Here is a 26,173-nt window from a genome sequence, read left to right on the forward strand (position 1 = left end):
GACAACACGGAAGCAGCTCGAGCACCAATCAGGAGAGGGGCCGGCTTTTGCGGGCAGCCAATCAAGACCCGGATCCAAATGTTTTCTGAATTAGTTTTTCCTCAGAGAAGCATCAAATACATTCCCTTAACACGTGTGACCCAGATATGTCTGAAGGCTATTTGCTTTCTTGCGCGAGTAAAGTATTTTACACATTCACTCAAATCCATATGATAGCTTTGAATACTTCAAATGTTTTACACGTGGGTCCACAGTCTTTATTATTGGTATTACAATGTTAATGAAACGTTTACTACAAATGAAAAGAATAATGTATAATATAATTACCAGCTTTGGGCTATATAATAACTAATGGGTCAAGCAGACTTAGTTATCTTGTTGACTGAGGGACTTGGCTTGCTGCTTGCACATGAGCTAATCTCTCAGTCTGAAACAGAAATCCAATCTGTAAGTCCTTGGTAATAATTTCACTGAAAATGCACTTTAAAAAAAGCTTATTTGGGATTGTAAAGAAGAACATATGTGTTGTAATAGTTTACATAAGTGCATTTAATTTAGCTTGTTGAAAGAGTTTCAACAAAAAAACATGGTGTTGTGGCTCATATGGTTGTACCCAGTCCACTATTTTGTGCTCATTCAGTACCAATTTAGCAGAGGTAATGACAAAAAAGTGTCAGCTCTCGCTTTTTAAAAACAAACTTTGTAGGAAATCCTCCTGCGAAACTTCAGTTTTGGAGAGTGCGTGCAGGCCCTGATTATTGTTTCTGGTATGGTACTGTGACATGTTTCAAATAAAATAAAGCAAACATGTGAAGAGGGCTGTGACTACCTGCTTCTCATCACTCCACATTCTCATCACTCCACATTCAGGTAGGGTGTGCCTGCACTGGGACAGAGTTCAATATTATTACATAATCGGTTTAGGGCCCAACACTCAACCTGCAAGCATGTGAGACAGACATTATGAAAGTGGCTGTAATTAATGTTTTCTTACACATATACAGACCTGGATGTTATAGGAGTCAAAGTGGAAAAAGTGACTCTCAAACACACACACACACACACCCAACCACCCACCCACCCACCCACCCACACACACACACACACACACACACACACACACACACACACACACACACACACACACACACACACACACACACACACACACACACACACACACACACCACACACACACACACACACACACACACACACACGCACACACTAACGCACGTATATCATAGTCTATGAATCACTCAGTCAGGGGAACTGAGTGGGGAGTCACCTTGAATGAAATCAGAAGACACACAAGGCGTAGAAGAGATCATAGGAGGTTAGCACTTGCCTCATGCAGACCTCATTTAGCTGTGGTATGGACAGCGTTTACCTCATGACCCCTCAGGGTCCGCGCATGCTCAGGGCAGAGACCACCACCCAGAGCTATAAGTGGCAAACAAAACAAACATTCTCCAAATAATTTAATGTGATCAAAAATTAAAGCTCCGCTGGAATTCACAATATTAACTTTTCTCCCTGCAGTGGTCATGAAACAAGATCAATGTGATATTACATCAATATAACTCAGAATGGGTAACTGGATGACGTCAGCCTCAGAGAGTGAAAACACAGCGAGGGTTGCAGAGGGTTATTGACAGTGTCATGTTTACATTGCACTTCTAGCTAGCCATAAAAAAAAATCAGGGCCTGTGGAAATCTCTACTAAATGTACTTTAAGGAATCAATTTGAACGTCTCTTAATCTAGCATAATATATGTTATTTATCATTTTCTTTAAAGCTCAAATAATAGGAATAGGTTTGACAAGTCAATCAGAGTTATTGAGCCACATCCACTTCCTTTGAGCTGTGTAGGGAATTATATTGATTTATTACAAACCCATTGAGTTTTGAACACTTTGCCAGGGACAAATAAAGCCCCATCAGGTCACTTAACTTGCATTATTAAAATGAGCTTCTCATATTTGATTGCATGAAGGAAATGATCAGAGACAGTGTTTGTTTGTGAGTGTGTAGGAACGCTAGCAATGTTTATCTTATCTGTCTACAGTCATATTGTGTCTTTTCCCCGACACTGAACATATGTATATCCTTTATTTATGTCCATGTGTATGAAGTCATGCAACCACTGTAAGTCTACATGTATGTATGCATGTATGGGTTGAGCACCACCGTGTGGTCAGATAAGGAATAGAGTTGTTGCAGCTGATATGTGTAACAATACAACAAAGAACAAAACATCAACAAAATTACCTGGACGTAAGCATTTTATTTGCAAAAAAACCCAACAAATTAAATAAAAGTACAATACATTCTTAAACCTTTCTCTACTAAAACAATTTCACAGAAATTACCTTGGAATGTATATTCCTATTTTTAATTTTAATGTTTTTATATATATATATATATACACATACATATATATATATATATATATATATATATATATATATATATATATACATATACACATACATATATATATATATATATATATATATATATATATATATATATATATATACATATACATATACACATACATATATATATACATATATATATATATATACACACACACACGCGTATATATATATATATATATATATATATATATATATATATATATATGATTAGATTTAATGTGATTCCTTTGTTAAATAGTCCCATGTCAGTGTTAAATGACGTACAGTAGACCCTCTTCCTGCAGAGGCAAAGAAAGGGTCTTGGAGGGCATTTTGACAATCATATAGTCAACAACAGATCATTAACTGTCTTCCACATGTGTGTCCAGCCTTGAGCCCTAAAGCCACTCTCCATCAATAAAAGTACCATGTTGCATAAACAGAGGCATTAGGAGCCCGGCCTCCAGCCAAAACGAATGGGAGCAGGTGGGGTCCTGCTGGACTCCAGCTGCTAGTGAGTCTCCATCACAACTCCTGATTGTACTCAGTAGTCATTAGTACCATCTCTGTGTATCTCACCAACAGGGCAACTGGCTTGCAAAGACCACTCCTTCCTGCTTCTAAGGTAATACAACAAACACACTGACTCTGTAATCCAGTGAAGAGAACCATGTTCCCTTCTTTTACAGTTCATCTGAATTTACAATGACATTACAGCCTGCTGATAAATAACCGTGTATTTCTGTCTGTCCCTGCCCTCTTCTGTCGTTAGAGTAGTTTAAAAACTGCCTGCAGCCAAACCCTGATAAAGGCACACATTTGTGAAACAGCCATGCCTTGCCACATTGTGTCCAACACATGAACTGGTCTCCCTTCTGTTGGAGCTTTATACAAGCTTAAAAGAGGAGTGTCGATGTCAGCTAAGCGCCCCCCCCGTCTCTGTGGTATTTTAATATGCGAGACAGAGTATAATCCCTCAAATACAATATTTAAAATGCAACTTTCAGCTAAGAAAATGCTTCATACAATGGTGTGACAGTGTGAAATCATATGTCACAAAGCTGCTACTGCTGTCCTCTGCTTCCCTCCTATTAAAGTTGTATGTTCCAGTTGACAATGAGGTTAGAGGTGTGGAGGGAATGGAGGATACAATCAGTATAATTAATATGTGTAAACTGTTCATAAATTCAGTGTTTTAGAACAGAAAATAGCACCCCAAATGTTTGTGCATCCATACTCAGTCAGGACAAATACAAATAAAAAAATAACAGCAGAACAAGTTAATGAAACAAAATGAAATAAGTCCTAACCAATAGCTAGCATGAATATGGGTGTACTACATAAAACTTAAATTTCCAGAGAAAAAAACATACACAAATGTGCATAATGTTGAAACAGAAAGAGGCAGCAATGAGTTGAAGAATAAGGAGATACAGAGGGAGAGAGAGGGAGAGAGAGGGACAGAGAGAGACATAAAGAGGACGAAGAATTTCCCCACTGTGGGCTCAATAAAAGTGTACATTATTATTATTATTATTATTATTATTATTATTATTAATAATAATAAATCTGTCTTTATCTGTTTGGAAAAGGGCTATTCTGATTCACAATCTTACTTTGTTTTTCATAATATCTGGTATCAGGAGAATGTCAGCACCTCGGTCATAATAATATCCAACAGGTAGAAGTTGATGTATTTAGAAACTATTTTACCAAAGACAAAGTTCCTCTACTACTCGATCTACTCCACCATGTCTGAATCTATCGGAATAACATGTCGACACACATTCTATTGGGCTCTCACGTGAGAGCATGTTAGAAAAAAAGATCTTAGGTTGTCTTCACATCTCCTTGTTAGAAAAAAAGTGCTCTCTGTCATCATAAGCACACACAAGCGGCAACACGCTCACATACACCTATATATATATACACCCACCCACCCACGCATACACGCATACACACATGCACACACACACACACACGCACACACACGCACACAAAAACAGCTGCTTTCCAGTCTGTCTGAAAACATTGCACCAAAAAAAAGGACAGAGAGAAGGAGAACAAAAATGCCTCTCTTCTCTCTGTACAGTAGATCTGTCAGTGAGGCAAAGTGATGACTCGGGTGTATCTGCGTAAACGGCTCGCTTGTAAAGTTCAGATTCAGACTCTGTTTCCTCGTACAGATGAGTATACCAGAGGGGCTGATGGAGAAGCAGAGGCATCCCTGAAAGGAAACGTTTCAAATAAAGGCAGAGTTCAGGCAGTGAGCGAGCTCCCACGGGTCTCTCTCTCACACACACAAGTGGATCAGCAGATAGATTCAGAATCCTCAGACCAGGAGGGGGCGCTACCCCTTTAGAGTTTTCTTGTTCTGGGTATTCCACATGCCTCGTTTGGAGTGGTAGTAGTGAAAGAAGTTCCTCAAACGCAGTCTCTCTACCTCCAAACCATTCTGCAGTACCCTAGAGGGGGTGGGAGGGAGGAACAGCGGGTTAACACTGGGTTCACAGTCATAGCATGTGTTCATGGCTAACTGGCCTGTAGTCTGATAAAACTCATTTATTAAACTGTCAATTTACCCAACTTATATCTGGGTAGTATCTAAACATGCAGATCTTTTTACTTTTATTTGCACAGTTATCCATCTGGCCGCTTCGAGACGCAAATTCAGCTCATAATTGCAACACATTTTGATAGCAGCAGCCTTTCGTAAGTGAAAAAAAAGACATTTCACACACTGAATATTCAAAGACCTTGCTGGCCTACACACTGAGAGCGTGCAATATTTATTGCGCAGACTGTCTCCGTTTCTCCTGCTGTTTTGGTCCTGCACCTGCATCCTATTGGCATTGTGCACACTATCCACCTTCAGTGCTTTAAAAGAGGACATTTACCATCTACACCTGAGGTACAGCAGAGACAATCAAAGACAAAAATCTAAATATTGTATCGTAACAGTAATGACTTATAATATACAGGAGGTGGCAACAATTGCATAAGCTTCTGTACAACATGAAGCAATATGGTACAACAACATAACTACCATTAAAAAGCATATATTGAATATAATGAAACATTTTTAAAATGTTAAAATCGCCTCAACACAGCTTCTCTTTTGTAATAGTATTCAGTGCAGGGCCACTGTGTTGTCTGGTTGCTGGGTTACCTGTCCAGCAGCTCCCAGTCCTCTCCACCCCAGCGGTCTTTGAATTCCTCTGTGTTCATCCCTCCAATCTTATCAAAATCAGACTTATAAATTCCAAACAGGCCAAAGCCGTTCACCTCCCAGTAACCTGTGGAAAGAACAAAAAGTTAAAAGGAAATATTGGTCCCATTGCACGCCATTGCATTACAAGTATGTGCCTCTGATGCAAGAGCCTATATTATGCATGTAAATTGAAAACCAGTATTATGAATGTAAAGTAGCTGTCTGGAACTGGGGAATGAGTTTGAGTGACGTATGAAACTACAAACACTTGAAAACTATTTTGATATGGTATGATTATTCCTGTATGAGTGCAGACGTGTGTGTGCATGCATGTAATGTGTGTGTGTGTGCGTTACCATCAGGCGCCTGTGGCGAACTGCCGCAGCTGAGTCTCATGACAATTGGAGCAAAAGCCAGGCGTCCCTCCACACAGTGCTTCCTGATGCTTTCCAGGATGTTGAGAGGGAAGTGGATGTGCAGATCACACAGGAACACAATGCTGTGACTATCCTGCGAGAGGAAACACAAACAAGCACACATGCACACACTCATTACACCTAAATAATCTCTCGATCTTATGTTGAAGAAGCAAAAAGAAGAAAAGTGTGCGCGTGTGAATCTATGCTGGAGCTGCATGTGTTCCCATTCGCCTAATGTGGGATTTTAGGATTAAAGAAAGTGGAGAAGTCTGGGCTCAGCATCAGCGGCTTGTCTTCACTTACAGAGCCTGCAGGTCACTCAGACATGAGTGACAGCCCTGTCATCCCTCCGTGACGGCCCTGACACTCAACTGACGGATCAATGCCTGTCCATATTGCCAGCCGCTCCACACCCATGTGTGAGTGAGTGTGCATGGGTGTGTGACAGAGAGACAGCCAGAAAGCGGCGTGAGGGTCACATGCACACAAACAACCTGTGAAAGGGAATGGATGTGACAGCGACGGCATCCACATGACAGAGGAAATGCAGCTAACTGTCAGCCACAGTTGGGCTCGTGGGAGAAGGCAAAGGGAGGAGGCTCGGAGGTGAGGGCGAGATCCACAGCCCATGACAGACTGGCCAAGCAGTTATGTATTCATTATGCAAGAGCGTTCTTTCTGTCTATCCATCAGTAAAGGTCACGCGGTCAGTGTGAGTGGCTGACCTTCAGTGAGTGTCTTTTTCCTGTCAGCTCACATATTGTTGTCTTGCCTCTGTGTGTGTTTCTCTAACCTCAATCGTGTCCACTCCGATCTGCAGTCCCGCTGAGCGCTCAAAGTTCCCTTCTCTCCTTAGATACTCATATCTGTCAAAACAAAAAGTATACACACACTTGGAAATGTTCTAAAATAATAAAAAATGCAGTTAAACACTGGGCTGATTGTGTCACACGCACACGCACACGCACACGCACACGCACACGCACACACACACACACACACACCTTGGTACTGTGCTCTCTCTTAGTGCCTGCTCCACGTCCATATCTTCACTCTCAAAGTCGACAATTATGATGTTGAAATTGTCATCCTTTGTCTGGAGATGAAGATTCTCCATGTCAGAGATAAACTGCTGTACCCAGCGAGCCTGGTTTTTCACTAAAGGACAAAGGGAAAAGTAGATTGATCACATAAAATATTAACATTTTCTCTCAGCAATCTTTTATTTTAGTTTCATTTCTGTTTATTCAGTTTTGAAAGTTAACCAAAGTGCCCCTTTTGACTTACCTGGCACCACAAAGTGCACCATGACATCTTTCCTCCACTGCAGCATGACCGGCTGGCAGAGCAGCGGCTTAGCATAGGCGGTGCTCCAGGGGGTCGCTCCGGGCCGAACGGGGGGCCTGGTGGAGGGAGGGGGAGGTGGGCTGTCGAGCCTGGACGTGGCAGCTGACGGGCCCGAAGCCGGCGCCGAGGCCGGAGCAAAGTCAGTGTTCTCGAGACTTTCCTCACCCTGCCTGCTGCGATGAAGCAGCAGGTAGATGTATTCTGACAGACGCACCACGCTGCGGCCTCTCTCCATTAGCTCCAGCTCCACGAGGTAACGGTTCCCTCTCGCCGAGTCGCGACGCTTCTCAACGTTGACAATTCGCAGCAGGGTGTAGATCCTGCGGCGAAGGCAACAACAACAAAAAACCTTCAGAAGGCACAGATGACGTGAAAGAAAGAGAGCGGATGCAAATACAAAACACAGTTTCTTATTTTATTCTCCCAATTAAATATTGTTTGACTGTAGGCAGGCCACCTAAAAAGAAAAGTGTCTCCTCATTATCTCCGGAGAGGGAAGTCTGCATGGTGGGATTTTGGGAAGAAAATGAAAACAGAGTGGCCAAGCTACTTACCACAAAATTACATCGATGTTTGTAAGCACTGCTGAAGAAAATGGTAATCGGCACACGAAGGAGTGCTAACATGAAGTCAAAGCACCGGGGCATGACCAATATGTTCTCAGTGAAATTACTTCTTGCTTTAGATAAGGCTGCGCATTAGAAACCACATTTTGCAGGGAAACATAAGCAGCCTCCAAGTCTCACATTATTCACATTCCCTGCCCTTCATCCTCACCCTCCATTGCGTTCGTTGAGCTTCTCCATGTACTGCGCCAGCACGTCCACTACCTCACTCTCTGCCAGCTGGAGGTTGCCAGACACATTGCAGCGCAGGTCATTCCAGTCAGAGCGCAGCAGCTCAAAGTCCATCGGATTGACTGAGAAGGTCCTCTGCCAGTTGATGCTCTCCTCTGCCCAACCGGGCCGAGCCTCGACCTCCTCGTAGCTGTAGTCCGACATCTCGCCCTCCTCTGGTTCTGGCTCGGGGTCGTTGTCAGGATTAGAGCGACTTGTTTCCCTGCCGAGTTCTGGCGGGTTGGGGTCCGGGTCTGGCTGCTGATGGGACTCGGTGATCTCGGAGGTCCTGAGGTAAGAGGTGACCCGCGTTTGACCTTGGAGTGTGTTTTCTGTGGAGTTTACCCGTTGCTGGGTAACTGGAGGGGGATCTTGATGATGGGACAGCGGGGTTAGCAGGTCACCTTTGCTGGGTACATCAGCTGTGACAGGAGTCTTTAGATCACCATGCTCCCCTTTCCTCTTGCTTTTCTCGGGTTGTTTTGCTGCCCTGCTGTCAGACGTCTGTACACTTTCCCCCTGTATGCTGATGCTTCCGTTGTGGGGAAATGTCTTACCCTCTTTTGTTGGGGGGTTGGGCCAGAGCTGGGCGGCACTAACAAGACTTCTACTTCTTGTTATGCCTCCTCCTTTGGCACCCAGGTTCACCAGCCTTGTAGTCTTCCTAGTTTGGTACAAAAAGACCCCCGGGAACACCTCTCTCGGGTGGCGAGATGCCCTCTCCTCCCTCCTCTCACGACGCTGCTCCCTCTCCCTCTCCCTGTCCCTCTCCCGCTCCTTGGCCGGTCGAGGCCTGGTGATGTAGATCTTGTTCTCCTCCCTCTTCTCCTTCTTGTTTCCAGCGAGCTTGCTTTTTTCATCATGGAGGTTGTTGCTATGGGCAGAGTTGCTGAGGATCTGCTTGGCACGGCTAGCAAGGGCAGAGAGGGAGGACTTTTGGGGGAAAAGGAGTGAAGACCTTCTCAGTTTAGGCAGTGTTTCAGCTCCTTTCTCTCCTCCTGCGCCACCTGTTCCTCCTTCTTTCCTGCCAGGGCTCAACTCTGCAGGACCAGTGCGGATCCAAGTCAGGGAGCGACCGCGGACTACACTGTCCATGTCAGGCTGAAGCACCCTGGTATGCAGCTCCTCAAGTCCCTTCCTGGCCTCCTGTCTGTTTGTGTGATCTCTTTCCCAGTCTTTGTTCAGATCCCTTCCCAGCTGTCCATCTCTGTGAGGAAAATGTCTCCTTTCTCTTCGGTGTACGATACTGTTGACAGCTCCCTCCTCCTCTTCATCATGGTCCGCCTCTTCTTCTCCTCCCTCTCTGCCAGCTGGTGTTGGCGCAGACTTAGAGTGCGGATGGGAGGGGTCGGAGGTGTGGCTGGTCTGGCTGGGATGAGAGGGCTTCTTGGGCGACTGTGTACCGACGATCTCTACCTCGTCCTCTACATCTACCACCTCCTCTTCATCTAAGAAATCTGGAGACATTAACACAACGATGAAAGAGAGTGTGTCTACAGTACGTGTGTGTATGTATATGTTGGTTATTATTAGTTTACCATCTGGGTTAGGGAAGAAGAACGGTCTGTCATCTTCCTCCTCATCCATCTTCATATATTTGTAGAAACCAAACCTGGCAGACACAAGAGGAGGCAGTGCACACCCATGAACACACACTTCAACACACACAACCCCGCGCATTAAAAGAAGGTTGACGTTTCAATGTGCCTTGCAGGATAATAAACTTAATCTCTTGGTTGCATGAATCACTGCCGTCAAATTCACAGACACTTCAACAGTTATTCCGCATAATCAGTGTACTCGGTCATATATTCAGAGACAAATGTTCCCTTTGCTTCCCAAGAGATACAAAACAAAAATGTCCTTACTTTTCCAAATAGATAGGGGACTCTCGGTAGAAACACTTGTTCTCTCGCTCCATGTGGGTGAGACGTGTGAAGTCATTTGGGTAAACGAAGGACAGATAGACCTGCAGAAAAATGATATGTCAATCAAATATTAAATAACTTCAGAAAACACGTAGAAAGGGGTTACTTATTTGTAATCTAATACCAGCATTAAACCAGAACCAGCTTCTTGCTCTCCATCACCCTGTATGTATGCTGCAGTGATTCCTGTTAAATCTAAAATGTATTTGCTGTGTTATGTGGCTCTAATTTCCACCTAATCTCTGCAGCCACTGCAGTAACTCCTGTTGTCCTACAGGGGGCAGCAGCACTCAGCAACCTGCTTCCTCAATGGGTTCTGATCCAACAGGAGAGATGCAGTTGTAATGACCAAACCAGCAGAGACCTGGCTTCTCTGCCCGTTGATCTGAATATTATGCTGACTCTACAAGGGGATACTTTTAAGCAAGTTAAAATACTACTGTCATGACATTCATAGTAATTCAGATGAGCCCATAGGTCTAATTTTTGTAGACCTCTATCACACATACTGACCCACTAAGCAATAACACGTTTGAATAGATGAATTATTAAATTAGGTTATTCAAGGTTGAAAAATGAAAGTTTAGTAGAAGCAAGTCTTAGCCATCGTCATGATATAAGCAAACAGAATCTGTGTATTTGACAAAAAATAATTGGCACAGTTTATGCTGTAAACGTGGTAGTGTGCAGTGCTTAAGTTAAATATGTACAGGTTTTTGTGCATTTTTAAATCATGTAATGGTGTTCTTAAAATATGGTCTAAAATCAGTCTCTACCGGAGAGCAAAGAGGCAATGGTGAAATGACCGCAGGTCATTTTCTGATCCAGAGGGAAGGTGACTTACAAATTGCAGTCCCTGGTATCTGGCGATGGGAAAATCTTTGACAACATATGTTGGAGAGTAGAGACATGCTGGTAGAACATTTTCCAATCGGGAGGGGTCGATCATAGGAGCTGAGGAGAGAGAAGAAAGAGAGAAGGGGAGGTAAATATGTGAGATCAGGTACAAACAAATGTGTATATGGTTTTCTGCTTTGTACAAACTTAAGAGTCAGAAAACTGGGAGATGATCAGGGCAACGACAAAACGAAGAGGAAAAACCAGAAAGAAAGGGGACACCGCCAGCCAGACAAAATACCAAAAGTCTGATTGCAGCTAAACTGACAGCCAGAGAGACTGTGAGCCAGGCAGTCCATTAGTCAGATAGAGAAAATGACACAGGCCAGAAAATCAGGATGAGGAAAGAAAAAAGGTGACAGCCTGAAACGATAACTGTTAGATTTACTGCTGTAGAAGGTGTCCCTGGGGTCCGGCTTCAGCATATCCGCTCCGTGCTGCGGGATGCTCCTTCCCCGGCCCTCCTCTGGGAGACGGATGTGACTGGCCAAGGTCTGGGGGATGTGGTCCACACTGTTCATCTTCAGATTGGACTCGTCTGAAGAAATACAGAGACAGAGAGGATGTATAGGGAAAGGGGAAGGTCTTTATGTCACACTGTTTTTATGTTTTATTATACGTTAACTGTTGGAAGGATAATATCGCAATCATCATAAATCTTTACCGTCTGTGAAAAAGTGAATAATAACAGGGGGAGAAAAAAAAAGGCAAAAGGTGAAGCGGAGAGGAAGGGAACAAAGGGAAAAGAGGAAGAGAGCAGAAACAGAAGCTGAAGTGAGAGGATCAGAACAAAAGTTGGAAGAAAAACAAATAGTAGATTCATAATTATACCAATCAATAGCAGAGAAGGAGGGGAGAGCATCTGTGATTAATGGCATGTCAGGAGCAAGGCCTGGTGGGAGAAATGCTTTGTAATTAACGTGGTGGTCAGCATCACTTTTAGGGTGGAGTGTGCGCATTCAGTTTGTGTGTCTCTCTGTGCACACGCTACACCGAGAAAGCCTCTTTTTGTTTCCTTCTAACAATAAGACATCTGCTGATCACATACCTGGTTTACAGTTTACACGCAAGCCTTGCCAAGAATAACTAATTATCTACGTTACTGAAATCCTCACAAGAAGCAAACAACAGAACAGAACAACAGAACTCTTCTTCTCTTTCGTTTCATTCATTGCTATCATGTTGCACAGATGTAGTTGAGCTGTAATAAGGCAAAATACACCATTATTTCTGTATGGCATAGATATTGAGGCCTCATCCATGTGGTAATACAAAGCAAATATGGAAAACATTTAGAGCTTTGTGCATATTTTAATTTCCTGGTCTCTATAGTAAATCCGTATGTGTGTGTGTGATGGTGTAAATGAACTAATGTGGAGTATTTTGAGTTGCAATGAACTGCCCTGCAAATATACCATGGGCAATTATATAATGACATACAGGATGATTATACTAAAATTCAATAACACACACTTAAACTGTTTTAGTTTTTTCGACAATGAAGACAGATGTTGAGAAAATCATTCAAATGAGATACTACATTCAGGAAATATTCAACTAAAAGATAAGTGCTTAGGTGGGTAGTAGAACAATTGCACTCTTTAGTGCCAGTTTGGCAAAACTATTGCTGGTTTTCCAGAGACATGAGCAGAACAAATGTGTGTGGATGTACAGCATTTGAACAATCTGACACTGGTTGCTGAACGTCTGTGGGGTTTTTACCATAAAGATAAAGCCCCGCTAGTTCAATTATCAGACCCACACTCCAATGACCACAGATGACAGACTCGAGCTCTTGGTTTTACTTGCTGCAAAAGGAGAATGTTGAGCTGTGCCTCTGCACGTCTGCAAAACACTCTGGCTCGCCATTCTCCAGACAGTCCTTTTTATTGAAGCAAGTGGTTATCCCACACAGAATGAGGAAACAGTTTGTCTAATCCCTTATCAGTCTGAGATGACCCTGAGCCATGTGTGGTGCGCGGGTGTGTGAGGTATGTGGGGAGACACGAAACAAACCTAGTTTTGTGCCTGCACATTAAACCTGTTGACCTCTTGTCCTCAGGGTGAACGGTATAGAATAAGTAAAACAACAACGTATTACTCTTCTTCTGTTAGCTACAGTAATTACATTCATAGGGTGTACATTCTTTAATGCAAATTGAAAACACATGCTCTAAACTCTAACAACGTCCCATCTTTTAGCATCTGGCGACTACAAGAATGACACACTGTTTACCTGATGAGAATGAAGCTCACCGTTTGGGCATGAATTGGAAAATGATACGTTCTTAATAAAGCTAGAGTATATATATATATATATATATATATATCAATGAATCAATCTCTTTGTCTGTCTACCTACACTGTAAAAAGCGAACAGTTGGACCAACTTAATTGAATTACTTCAATTGGTAACACACAAATGAATTAAGTTTTCTCAAATTAAGTTAACAAGTTAGATTAACACAATTGCTTTAAGTCAAATGTATGTAATAATTTGATTGTTTTCAAATCAATGGTTTGCATTACTCCAACTTAAAATGAAGGCAACTCAACTTAAAGTCTCCAGTTTTTCCAACTCAATTATTTGCTTGATACTAAAGTAAAATACTGCTCCTTTACAACCTAATAATATAGTTTCAGGAAAGGTAATTTTTATAGTAACCATAGTGTGGAATTTTAGTTTGTTCAATCTAATTAAAATACCTTTCCCGAAGTTACAATTTTAAGTTGGCTGAAAGAAAATGTATACACTCAATTCTGATGTCTTTAAAACTTTATTATATAAATGTAAAAAAAACACTATATGTTGTTTTCAAGAAAAACAAATATACACAACATGTGTAAAAGGGCATAACAAACAATACAGCGAGTATCAATGTGAAACCACAAATGTTATTGCTTGAATATCAATTAAACAATTTGTTCTACAAAGTGCAGAGTAATGCAACAAAATGATATGAAACCAGTATTAAGTACACAAAAAATTATGAAAATATCTTATCTTAAGATTTTTAAATCAACTAAAACAAAAAGAGACAACCATATTTTTTGAAAATGAAACCATCTGCCTCAAATGGAAAGAACAATAAACAAACTCCTGCACCTCCTTACAAAATAAGTGTAAAAAGCATTCAACAATGTGGTTTGCTACCACAATATGGCACTAGGCTAGACAGTCTTCAGGTCCATTGTAGTGTTATTAGTTTTGAAGTCTGCCATAGAGATTTTGGACTTTGGGGGACATCTTTTGCTGCTCAAGATGCATGATAATTTTCTGGAGCACTTCAAAGGTGAAATGAAGGGGTTTGGGATTTGACAGGTTGAGTGCATATATCAGACCCAGAAGCAAGGCACAAGCTGAGGCGACGGAAGTCAGTCCATGCAACACCTGCACGCCCTCAATGACAATGTCTTCAGGTAGCTCCTGCAGTCCTTCCCCCTCCTTCCGAATGACAAACACAGCCAAAGTGAGCTGCTCCAGGTCCCTCTGAGCATCATTGGCGCCAGAGTCCTACAGAGGGCATGACAAACACAAACCATCACTGGCATCAATTGGCACTGTTATTCTATGCACTAGGTATGGGACAATAATACCACTGGCTTCAGTCCTGCACTGTGATAACTTGATTATGCTAATTATCCATCTTAATCAGAACACAACATTTATATTCACCATTGCTGTTAATGAAAGATGTTTGCTGAATAATGCCAAAAGGGATTACACTATATGGATTTGGTACAGGTTCAGGCTCACATCTCATGATTGGCCATGTCTAGTATTAAGACAACCCTGTGTTGTAAAACAACAAATAAATGCATCCTGAAACTTGACAATGTGCAACTTTTTGGTTGATGTGCCAATGTCTGGTATGTGCTGGACTATTTCTTGGCTGGGTGTCGCCACACCTCAACCAGCAGAGAGAGGTGTATCAATTCGATCCAATATGTTGTGTATTGTTAAAATGGCATTGCTTTCCCCATCTGAAATATCACTGGTAATATTATTGGCATTATTGGATTCAACAGAATTTATCGCAGGTTTGAAGATATTAGCTGCACCAGAGTGTTTTCTGTATTTATGGCTTTTGAAGTTTGCAATAGTCTGCAAACTTTAATTATAGTTTGTCTTATAGTCACAGTTTTGGAAGACACATGTTACAGTCTCTTTGTTTTAAGATGCTGGAAAATGTGTTGGAAATATTCCCTTTCTGTGGAGAGTTGAGTATGACTACAAATATGGCAGGTGAAGGTTGATATGGCTTTGTTGACTACTTGTTGGGCAGGATGATTTTGTGATAAATGGCTCAGTAGGGCATTCCAAGTCTTGAATCTACAAGGACAATTTGAGTAAGTGTATGGATATGAATGGCCCCGTCCGTAATGCCTATGAGTAAGCTTGTAGTGCTTGAGCAGTTCAGATCTTCTTGTTAATGCCTTTCCACAGTCCTTGCATCTCCATATGAAGCGCAACACTGGGGAAAACAGAGATGGCCTTTACTGGGCATGTGGAGACAATCATTTAAACAGAAGTCCATTTCATGTAGCAAGCCCTCTCTGAATACTTAAATATTAATTTTATTTATTTATTTATATATATATATATATATATATATATATATATATATATATATATATATATATATATATATAAAAATCTGATGTTAAAACAAGACTTCAGCAAAGTTCAATGATTTTGTTCCGACTTAAAAGGCAGTTCAAGAGAGCGTGGGTTACAAATCGGTGTTTTAAGATACATTTTTTCCAAAACCATTAGTACTCATACAAAAGTAGTGTTGAAGCAGAGGTAAAAACAGTCCCTCTAACAATCATTTACTGTAACCGTTCAAATTAAATAAAGCCACATTACTGCCTTGTCAATAGCACTTTATTCAAAGAGTAAACCTTACCTTAGATAGTGTTCAAGTCTGAAGTCACCCACCAGTCATGGAAAAAAATCTGAAGAAAAATTCAAAACAATATTTAGTGTTACTCATTACCCCACCCGGTACTACTTTATGTTAGGACCAAGTGAGAAGACTTCACATCAGCTAAAAAACAATACAGCAGCTTATTAGCACACTGGCAAAGCAATACTGAGCTGGGTATCGCGTAGCTTAACGTTAACCACCGCAACATGTCGCTGTGGCGCTTAACGTTAACCACCGCAACATGTCACTGTGGCGCTTAACGTTAACCACCGCAACATGTCACTGTGGCGCTTAACGTTAACCACCGCAACATGTCACTGTGGCGCTTAACGTTAACCACCGCAACATGTCACTGTGGCGCTTAACGTTAACCAACGTTAACCGCCGCAACATGTCACTGTGGCGCTTTCACACAGCGAGTATTTATCACCGCGGCCTACCTCATTTCCAACTTAAACCGAAGGCAGCCCTGTCACCGAGGGCAGCCAGCACACCACGTTGTTATCATTGCATCGCCCACAGCCAAGTTTGGTGTTTTTTTGGTCAGCAACAAGAAACTCCTCCACGCGTGCACGAAAGAGTCACGTTACTTAACTACATAGGAAACAACGCAGGTAGCGGCGGTAAAGACAGGTTTTCTGAAGCAGCTAAGTTAAGACACTATTCCAGCTTCCGCATCAAAGTGAGGTTCTGTTGTAGCCCAAAATGTGTGACCGCGCGCGCACCAACGCGTCAACTCCACGCGCCAAAGTAGTCTGAACAGAACCGCGGGCGCAGACCCTTTAAATCGCTTGGCGGAAAGCTAATGTAAGCCTTACCAGCTCATTATTGCTGCGCTAATGTGCCAATAAGCAGCTAACCTTACACCAGTACACAACACGAATAAGCAACTTGAACCACGCGAGTCATGGCCACATAAACCTAACCCTACGTCTGCTAGCGAGCTACCACCTGCTTTGATATGTAGCTAACCGCTAGCTTGTTTATGCTACAGGCTCGCTAGCAATATGCTAACTGACATTGCAGCAGGGTAGTTAATTACATAATAGCAATTGTAATAGCTACGCGCTGGTGATTATATCGAGGCTATTAATGTTACGAAAGGTTAAACATGGTTCACGAAACGAGTAAAATGCTTTATAAATGTTAATATAAAACATGCTAACATTAGCATGACAAGCTGGTTTGGTTTGTCAGTTTACTAACTAACTTAGTTAACGTTAAATACTTACTAACTTAATACTTAGCACAATGTAACTAATTCAGGTGGACCAATTTTATATATGACATATTACATTATTTGTACATACAAAACTAAATTTAGCACTAGACTTACCTTTTATCCAAGTCACCTTCACTCGAAAAAATGGCGGCTCGACTCCTGAGGAAAAATCTGGAAATGATGTGGACGTCATGACGTCAGACGCACAACACGGAGAGAAACCTAATTGATGTGCTTTTACTTAAATGAGAATAGTAGGTTAAGGGAACAAAGTGTAAATTCAAATTGATATAATCCACAAAAGTAGATTGACTTCACTAAAGCAGAAATCTGATTGAGACTCATTTAAAAATGTACGTTACTTCAACTACTACTGAAATACTATTTTTAGAGTGTACACGTGCACATGTACCGGAGTCACATGTGCTGCTTGATGGCTGTGTGTCCTAACAATCGCCATGTTCGTTGTTTGTTTTTCATAATCATTTTGGGTGAGTGGCTTTGGTCTGAAGGGACGGCGGTGTTGCAGACTTGGCAACTTTCTCACTAGATTTAGCGACTTTTGGCGCTCCTTGCATGGAAAAAGAATTGGCTGGTTGGATAATTGAAAAAATCTACTGTTAGTTTCTACAGATTACCAACCCAAGCTTTGAGTGCTACAATTACTCAACTCACAACGATGTTAATTGAAAGCCAATCAGAGACCAAATTAAACTGGGAAAGCCTACACGAGGTTCCCCTGTGTCTAACGGGAATGGATATTAAACACATTCTACAGCTTGAAAATAGAGAAACCCAGTGAGATGGTGAGCATGACATAAAGAGAGGAGTCGGGATGGATGGGTGGAGGGAGGCAGATGAGGACACGGCCGTGTTTAAATCCAGCAGGTGACCTCATAAACTGTACATGGCCTCTTTCTTCTCTGTCATAGCCGGTCATACACAAGAAGGTATACATCCCCAGCAACCTGCAGCGTTGCCCAAAATGACAACTCCACACATCATTCTCTGTGCAGCTGGCATTTCCCCTTGTTAACAATGCTGCATCCCTTAGACACACACTGCTATTCTTGGAGCTAGAGAGGTTAGACTAGAGATCTCTACCTGGGAGCTTGTGTTCTCATCTCAGCTACGAATGACAAAAATAGGGCATCTTTTGCATTCTTTATCTTCTCTTTGGCTCCACATAGAGAAGACATGTCATACTCCCACAGGGACAACCTGCGGCTTCTCCTTTACGAGAAGGAACTAAATATGATATAATATCATATCATCGTCTTCGAGACTTAAATATGAGTTGAAGCAGATCTTGATTCAAAGAAGGTGAATGATCGATACCAGACGAGACTAATGAAGTTAATGTGTTTGTGGCATCATTTCCTGTTTCTATTTGGCCAGCTCTGAGCACAAAAAAAAAAAAAAAAAACTAGAAATAGAAAAGACCATTAAAGAGTCCCATGTGTATCTTAGCTGCAAACAACAAAACACTTTAAAGTCAATTAAAAACATTCATCACGGAATGTATTTTATCTCCAACACAAGAAGCCTTTCATGCATCAGAATGGCAGAATAGCTCTTACCTGTGTACAGGGAGATGTAGGCCGAGTCTATCACTTCATATTTCAGACCGGGGAGGAACGGACGCCACTGTGTGTGAAAGCAGAGGGGGAGAGGATTAAGTGAGAGTAGAAAACTAACTGTCAACATGTGGAAAGTATAAGGTGAGCAGAATTCATCCATCATGGTTTGCTGGCTAAACTGTGACACTCTGTGTGTTATTGATCCCGGCAGCATCACAGGATTGATCTGATGCTGGCTTTCTGTATAAACACACTTAGCCAGAGAGGGAAGAGGAAGCAGGAAGAAAAGTGCGGCACATGAGCAGAGGACAAGACACGTGAGGCCACCGACGGAGCAGGAAAAAAAAGCAAAAACCTGAGAAAACAGACAGTGAGCAGAGCGGGAACAGAGCCGTGACAAGTAGGTAAATCTGTTAATGACCGGAACGCGGAGAGAGACAACGAGAGAGAGAGAGCTACAATTCTTTTAAATAGATTTCACAATTACCACGTCACTTCTGGTTACCGAGGATATAATGACAGGAGACAGGTCATTTTCCAGCCCTCGGGTTGAGAATACAAATATAAACACCCTCCTTAGGCTCATGCAAATACCTCCGCATATGCACACACACACACAAACACACACACACACACCGTTTTAGATTTTCTTTTTTTTTCTTGTTTTGTAAGAGTACTCCTGGATATTGTATGCAACTCCTCCACACCTCACACATGAACACAAAGGCGCACACACCGGCACCTATAAAAGAACACAAGGACACCGTGCAACATCATGCTGAGCAGCAGCAGGGAGCAGCTCAACAGGCCACCCGAAGGCTTCAGCATCCTGTCATTATTTCAGGTCGATTGTCCTCAAGGTCGAGGCAGGCGGATGAGACCACGTGGGAGTTGTAACTTGGCTTTAGTTTCACTTGCAGCCGAATCACACGACATACTGCGAGTCAATGGTCAACTATCACAAATGTGGCTTGAATATATATTAAAAAAGCTGTTTTGTGAGAAAGTCCATTCTTGAAATTCTGAAATCACGGTCTTCCTAGCTACTTTTGGTGTCACGTGTGACGGTCTTCCTCTTGTGCTTTGTATTACAACAATATGGGCTGTGATTGGCTGCTTCCCTGCAAAAATAAATAAATGAAAATATAGGACATGGTTCTATGTTCTGCAACACAATGCAACTTAAAACAAAGCATGTTGTTTTGTGTTAAATTGTCAACGAGTCAATAACAGTTGATGCTTTGACTGTTGGTATGGGGTGTTTCAGCTGCATGTAGAGTCAATGGCAGTCCACACTTTTCTCAATGAAGCCTGACAGTCTCGTGATGTCACGTCAGCCTTAAGAGCACTTGAAATGCTGCATTGTTGGCCTATTTTAAAGTTTTGTGTGATTTTCTTCCTGTTCATTGTCGGGCCCCATATATTCTTCTACGGGAGGTATTGACCTAGTGTGCATGCCATCTTATGTGTACACAGACACAAAGCAGTTGTCTGTGTGTAGTAAGTAAGTAAGAACATGTTGGCTAATCCTCACTGTGGGACAGACCTTCAACAGCCTGCTTTAGGGTTCTAAGGTTCGATAATTGTCCCCACAAAGGTAGAAGTACAAGGTTGTGTGTGTGTGCGGGTGTGTCCTCCGTGAAATAGTGTTGACAGGGAGCAGCAGGAAGAAGAGGAGACCTGCTTGCTGGTCCCATAAGTTCAACAGAGAGGAAAGAAAATCAATATCCAAGGGGAAATGATAAAAAGTACCAATCGCAGAGCAAAATCGCAATGGGCCGCCAGCAGTGTTGTTTCATCACGTTTCGTCATTCCCGGACATATGGGTGACATATGAGGTGACATATGAACTATGTTGTCTAGAAAAGCGCCAAATAAATTTGAAGTATTATTATTATTATTATTATTATTATTATTATTATTATTATTATTATTATTATTATTATTATATGAGATTTGGATATTGTTTTCATTCAGCTGGCCAATGAGGTGGTTGCTCCAACTCACACAAAAGAGTGTGTGGTTTGTTGTTTGAGTGGACATGCATGCGCACACACACTGACAAGTTGTTTCCTTCAATTCAATCGGCTACTCCAAAGCCTCAGGCGCCATGAATAGGGAATAACATAATTAAACTATCTTACCTTTTGCATTATGCGTACAAATTTCCAATAAGATCAGAAGAAAGTAAACACTTCAAGCTAGCAGTCTCCCAGTCAAGGTGAATCGAATCATCGGCTCAACTAGACAACGGCTGTCCATTTGTTTAGTCGAGGACAGAGAGGTTGACTGTGTGCGTTCTATCTCTTTCTCTCTTTCTCTGTGTCTCAATCACAGACACTTGGCTTAAGGCCCAAATTAGTAGAGAGGTAAACAGAGAAAGGATTGTGGCAGTGTGGACAGCGAACAAGACAGATGTTAACAAGCCTGACGACACCTGCCTGAGGGAAAAGGTAGGAGAGACAGGCACTACACTGTTGTTATTTATTTATTTATTTATGTATACATCCAAGGTGGGCTGGTAAGCCTGAATGGTCAATAAGAACAGGGCCCTCTTTACAATTACATTGATTGTTCGAGGGCAAGACCGCCTGGAAATTGTAGTTATTAAGGCTGCTGCATCACATGAGCCCCTTTCCAAATGTTGGAGACTAAGATTGAACGATAAGACATACAAGGTGGTTTAACATGATTCACTAGCACAGCAAATGTGTATTATTCCAAGGCTGAAAATAGTTCTCAACAAATGCAGTGTTTACTTCTCTAACGTTTGATAAAAGCCACGGTGCCCAGCTGTTCACTAAACCATAGTGCAAAATGAAACTATATATTTGTGACCAAATGTACATCTTCAATAGAACTGAATGGGACAGAGTCATAGTCAGGGAAGCTGGAAAGTATTTAGAGACAAAATAATGTATTGTTGTTTTTATCCTTTTCATGAGATTTATTGTCAATAACAACAACAAGCCTTATAATTCAAACATATATATTTGATCTATAAAGATAGTTGCTGATATACATTAGATAAAATGTATCCAAGCTGTCGAAGTTGAGGATCTTGAGATGTAGGCCAAGGCAAGATCAGGGATGGATGAGGCAAATATTGCTTCAGGAAGGCTTGTTTGTTCTCAGAGTTGTGGTTTAGACATGGGAAATGGATGGAGAAAGGAAGAAGACACATAAGAGAGTGAGAGAAAAAGATGGAGGTCCGAGTGGACCCCGATGTACCCCAATGTACCATTGAGATAAAATGTCCTAAATACCAATCTCAATTGAGTCTGGCATGTTTCTAAAACACCATGATTATTTGGTGTAGTTGTGGTGCAAAAAAGGCAAAGTGACAGCTCACGAGCTCATGGACGCTCATATCAACAACCTTTGAGTGTGTGTCTCTTTGTCTCCTTTGGTTGCGTTGAGGGGAATGTGGCACCATGTATAATTCCATTCGAGTCCACAGAACCATACTGTACATAGCAACGGTTTGTGTGATGAGCAACCAGTAGCTGTCAGACATTTGTGAAATATGTTCTGTGCAATCTGACTCAGAGCTCTCATATCTGCTGTCATGGTAACACACACACATTAATTTAAGGAACACTTCCACATTATTGAAAATATGCGTGTTGACTTTCTAACCGAGAGTTAGATAAAGAGATACTCCACTCTCATGCTGGTACGGTAAATATGAAGCAACGTCCAGCAGCCAGTTAGCTTAGTTTAGCATTAGGAGGTATAATAGCTATGGTGGTAATACAATCTGCCATCCACCACTACAGCTCACTAATTAACATGTTATACAACTACAACAAAAATGTTTTTATTGTTTTTGCATTGGTGTTCGTGAGGGTTACCAGGCAAGTGACTACGGTAACTCATGCTTAATGAATGTAATGTGTAATTTGATGTATGTGTGTTTTAATATTGCATTATAAATCTGAAACTCTTTGTTTTCTACTCAAAAGAGCTGTAACTTTGAATAGAGCAATCGCACATCGTGCTCTGAGGAAAATGAATGCAGTCCTTTTGGGACATGTTGACTTGTTCTAGCCAAACAATGTGGGAAAGTAAATATATTACAAGACGTGTTTTTTTTGGATAAAACTGGCACTTCAACTCATTGTTTGTGACCCATAATGGTAAGTTCGTTTCTCAAGAATAGGGCTACAACATGTGGGATGACAAGCAAGCAATGACAAGAAAAAGCTCCATTTACTGATGAGATGCAAGAAAAGCTGGGACAGCTTTGGTGGGGAGAGAAACACATTTTTAATTTTAACGTTGGCAGTAATGGGAAGTGTGCAGCGGGGAGCTGTGGTGCTGCCCAGTGACAGGAGCCTAAGAGAGTAACAAGGAGAAACTCCTGGCAGGCTCTCCACAGATACCTCCTCTACAGAGCACAGAAGACACAAAAGACTGCAGGTGCTTGATGCTCTGCTGATACGGATGAAGAACCTTAATACAATGAAAGTTGACAAGGATGCAGACAGTGAAGAAGAGCTGAAAAAGCCCCTCACCAAAAGCTACAGCATGGAAACAAGGACATAAAGCTCATGACTGATTATGCTCTTATTCCAATCGACAGCTAAACAGAGCTAAACACTTCCATGCCTCTTCTATTCCCTGTCACACTGACATGAAAACAGTGGCTCGTTTTCACATGTCATATCATGCCTTGCCTGGAGATGAAGGACCAATATTCAAAGAGAGATGAGGAGGTGGATACGGTGACGGGGTGTTTTATTTTCTATGTTGAATTATACATTAGCCATAGTCTCTCAGACCAGACGTTTCAGAAAGACAAATGAGCCCCATATCCATAGCAATTACTGGCGCGCCGTAGTGTGTTGCGTGCGTTTACAGCGATGCCCCGTGCGCTCTGAGGGGGAACAGGTTAGTCACACTAACACTCTCACTAGATTCAAATCAAAGTCAAACTTCCATGACATGAAGAATGTCCTTGCACACCTCTCAAAATCCCCACATGCTTGCTCTGCAGCCACAGACTTTGTGCACAGACATATTGCTTACTGGAAGCAAGACATGATGCCACTAACGCAGCAAATGGCCCATTCAAAAACATCCAGTGATAAAATAAAACCACTGAATGTAAGCTAGCACATTCAACATGACCTGCTAACACCACGGTGTCTTTGAATACATGTGGCTTCATAACACACACACACACACACATGAAAACTGTACTCTAGAGCCACCAAATAGGGGGAAAAAAGGATGTTGGGGGTCATTTCTCACCTGAAACGCTACAAAGGCTATTATCATTTAAGTCAAAATGTCCAAATATTACACTTTCTCATTGATAACATGCAGGGTGAAAGATTCAGTGGCACAGAGAAGCAGCTGGTAAGACAATGTAGGCATATGAAAGCTAATATGAAAAAAACACAATGAGCCAGGGTGGCAGGACACTATGTAGCGTCCTTTAAAAATGATATGCCGTGTGTTGGACGGTGCTCTTTGAAAAGTCCCTGATCAAATCTGCATGATGACAAGACAAAGTGTTGGAATGAAAGACAGGAAGAGAGATATGAGCCTACACTCTAATAATGGCTATAAATCCACGTAATGTTCGGGCGGTGGTTTTTACAAATGGATATAACATGAATGATAATAATTTATTTATATGATGAGCTCTTCCGATTGAGAAATGATGTCCATGTCTTCCCTTTTTCATTATCTTCATAATAATGAGAGAGTCTGGGTGATCATCATGCAATCATTACAGTCACATTGATTGGCATTGATGTTGCCCTTTACAGGATATGAAGACAATGAACATTGCAGTAGGAGCATCCCATGCCATTAAGGAACGATTGTTTTTGCCATATCCTCTCATATATACATGACTTCTTGGAATGGAGGGACAAGAAAGACAAGAGCAAAAACAAATCTCCAAATTGACACATCCCTTCAGGCATAAGCCTGCCGGCTGGTCCTCTTCAGGCAGGGGAAACCGTTGGCGGGGAAAAAACTCCTTGTTCGTCCTCCTTCATGAAGGGGAGCCAGCGGCAGGCATAAGTCTGCAGTTCTGGTCCACATGAAGGGGCGTCAGCTGCAGGTTTTTTGCCTTGCTGTCTGTCCTCTTAACAGACCTGGATGACGGACTGCTAAACTATGTTCTACCGAGAGCACTATCAACGCCCCTGCACGACGCCGAAACCACTGCAGACACCATCCGGACGACTGTGCTGGCCCCGCCCAGGCAGTCAATCCTGGCCGAAGAGGGGACCGTCTTCAATCAAGTTGTTCGCTTAGCGGACTCCGTTACTGAGATGTTGTGTTACGGGATCTCTGAGATCCAGGGAGCTATGTTGTCTGGGGCGGCGGCATCCGCCCCTGGTAGGGTCTCCCATGGCAAACAGGTCTCTCTCTCTATATATATATATATATATATATATATATATATATATATATGGCCGGTTAGCTCAGATGTTTAGAGCGTGGTGCTAATAACACCAAGGTCATGGGTTCAATCCCCATACTGGCCAGCAATAGTTGTATAACAAATCAATGTGTTTATAGCTGGAGTTGAAGTTTACATTTAGGTGTAGGTCAGTGGTTAGCAGGTCCGTCTTTCAAACAGGGGGTTGGTGGTTCAATCCCCGCCCTAGTAGATCTGTCCTTGAGCATGACACTTAACCCTGAATTGTTCCCTGTAGCTGTGTCTACAGTGTATGTAACATGATTGTAAGTCGCTTTGGATAAAAGTGTCAGCTAAATGACATGTAATATATACATATACATGTATGTGTATATATATATATATATAAATAAATACTTAATGTCGCCTGAAAGGTGTTGAAGCGGTAGAGAAACTGAGATAAAGCAGAATTATTTCCAAAGTAAAACGACACACACAATATACTTTACCAGCTGCTTCCAGGTCACGCGGGGCCACTACTGATTTATATTGGCAGATGCTGAGAGGCCTGTGTGAGTATGGTCGTGCCTAAGTGAATGCAGCCATGCGTCTGCGGAGGCCGGGGTAGATGAGTGCATACGTGGATGTGTGTGTTTGAGACTTGGCCTGGCAGAAGTGATAAAAGCGTGCCCATTAAAATCCCGCATTTAAATCCAACACCCATGCCTCTCCATAAAGTTGCCATTACTAATTACCGCGTGACTTTCTTCTCTTCTTTCTTTCTCCTACTCCCTCCACCTCTCAATCACACCGTTTATTGGCCAACACTTTCCTTCATTCTGTCACAAGACTAAAAGCAAGAGACGTTTTCCATTAGGCGAGTGGAAAGGTCCTGTGTGTCACTGACAATGATCCAGATGACATTTAAGAATCTCACCAAGTCTTCTTTCTACTCATGTAATCCATGTAAAAAAACGGTCACCCTCCAAAGAGTGT

At 42.0% G+C, this 26,173-nt stretch overlaps 1 protein-coding gene and 1 non-coding gene across 3 annotated transcripts in view; one reads left to right on the forward strand and one right to left on the reverse strand.

The window, feature by feature from the left end:
* Positions 1–2,670: 2,670 nt before the first annotated feature.
* The window catches only part of b4galnt4a (beta-1,4-N-acetyl-galactosaminyl transferase 4a), a 125,284-nt gene continuing 101,781 nt past the window's right edge, over positions 2,671–26,173 (reverse strand). For both annotated transcript variants that reach the window (XM_034535848.1, XM_034535849.1), the window contains 12 exons: positions 18,796–18,862; positions 11,451–11,600; positions 11,010–11,119; positions 10,106–10,206; positions 9,776–9,849; positions 8,179–9,694; positions 7,342–7,721; positions 7,059–7,212; positions 6,848–6,920; positions 5,992–6,145; positions 5,594–5,720; positions 2,671–4,889 (listed from right to left, as the gene is read on the reverse strand). In XM_034535848.1, coding sequence (XP_034391739.1) covers positions 4,775–4,889; positions 5,594–5,720; positions 5,992–6,145; positions 6,848–6,920; positions 7,059–7,212; positions 7,342–7,721; positions 8,179–9,694; positions 9,776–9,849; positions 10,106–10,206; positions 11,010–11,119; positions 11,451–11,600; positions 18,796–18,862 — 3,021 coding nt within the window. In that variant the 3' untranslated portion in view covers positions 2,671–4,774. The remainder of the gene's footprint in view (positions 4,890–5,593; positions 5,721–5,991; positions 6,146–6,847; positions 6,921–7,058; positions 7,213–7,341; positions 7,722–8,178; positions 9,695–9,775; positions 9,850–10,105; positions 10,207–11,009; positions 11,120–11,450; positions 11,601–18,795; positions 18,863–26,173) is intronic.
* trnai-aau lies at positions 25,231–25,304 on the forward strand. The gene has a single exon. It is a non-coding gene; the product is annotated as a tRNA-Ile (tRNA).

Source organism: Cyclopterus lumpus, chromosome 6 (assembly GCF_009769545.1).
Source record: "Cyclopterus lumpus isolate fCycLum1 chromosome 6, fCycLum1.pri, whole genome shotgun sequence".
Classification (NCBI taxonomy): domain Eukaryota; kingdom Metazoa; phylum Chordata; class Actinopteri; order Perciformes; family Cyclopteridae; genus Cyclopterus; species Cyclopterus lumpus.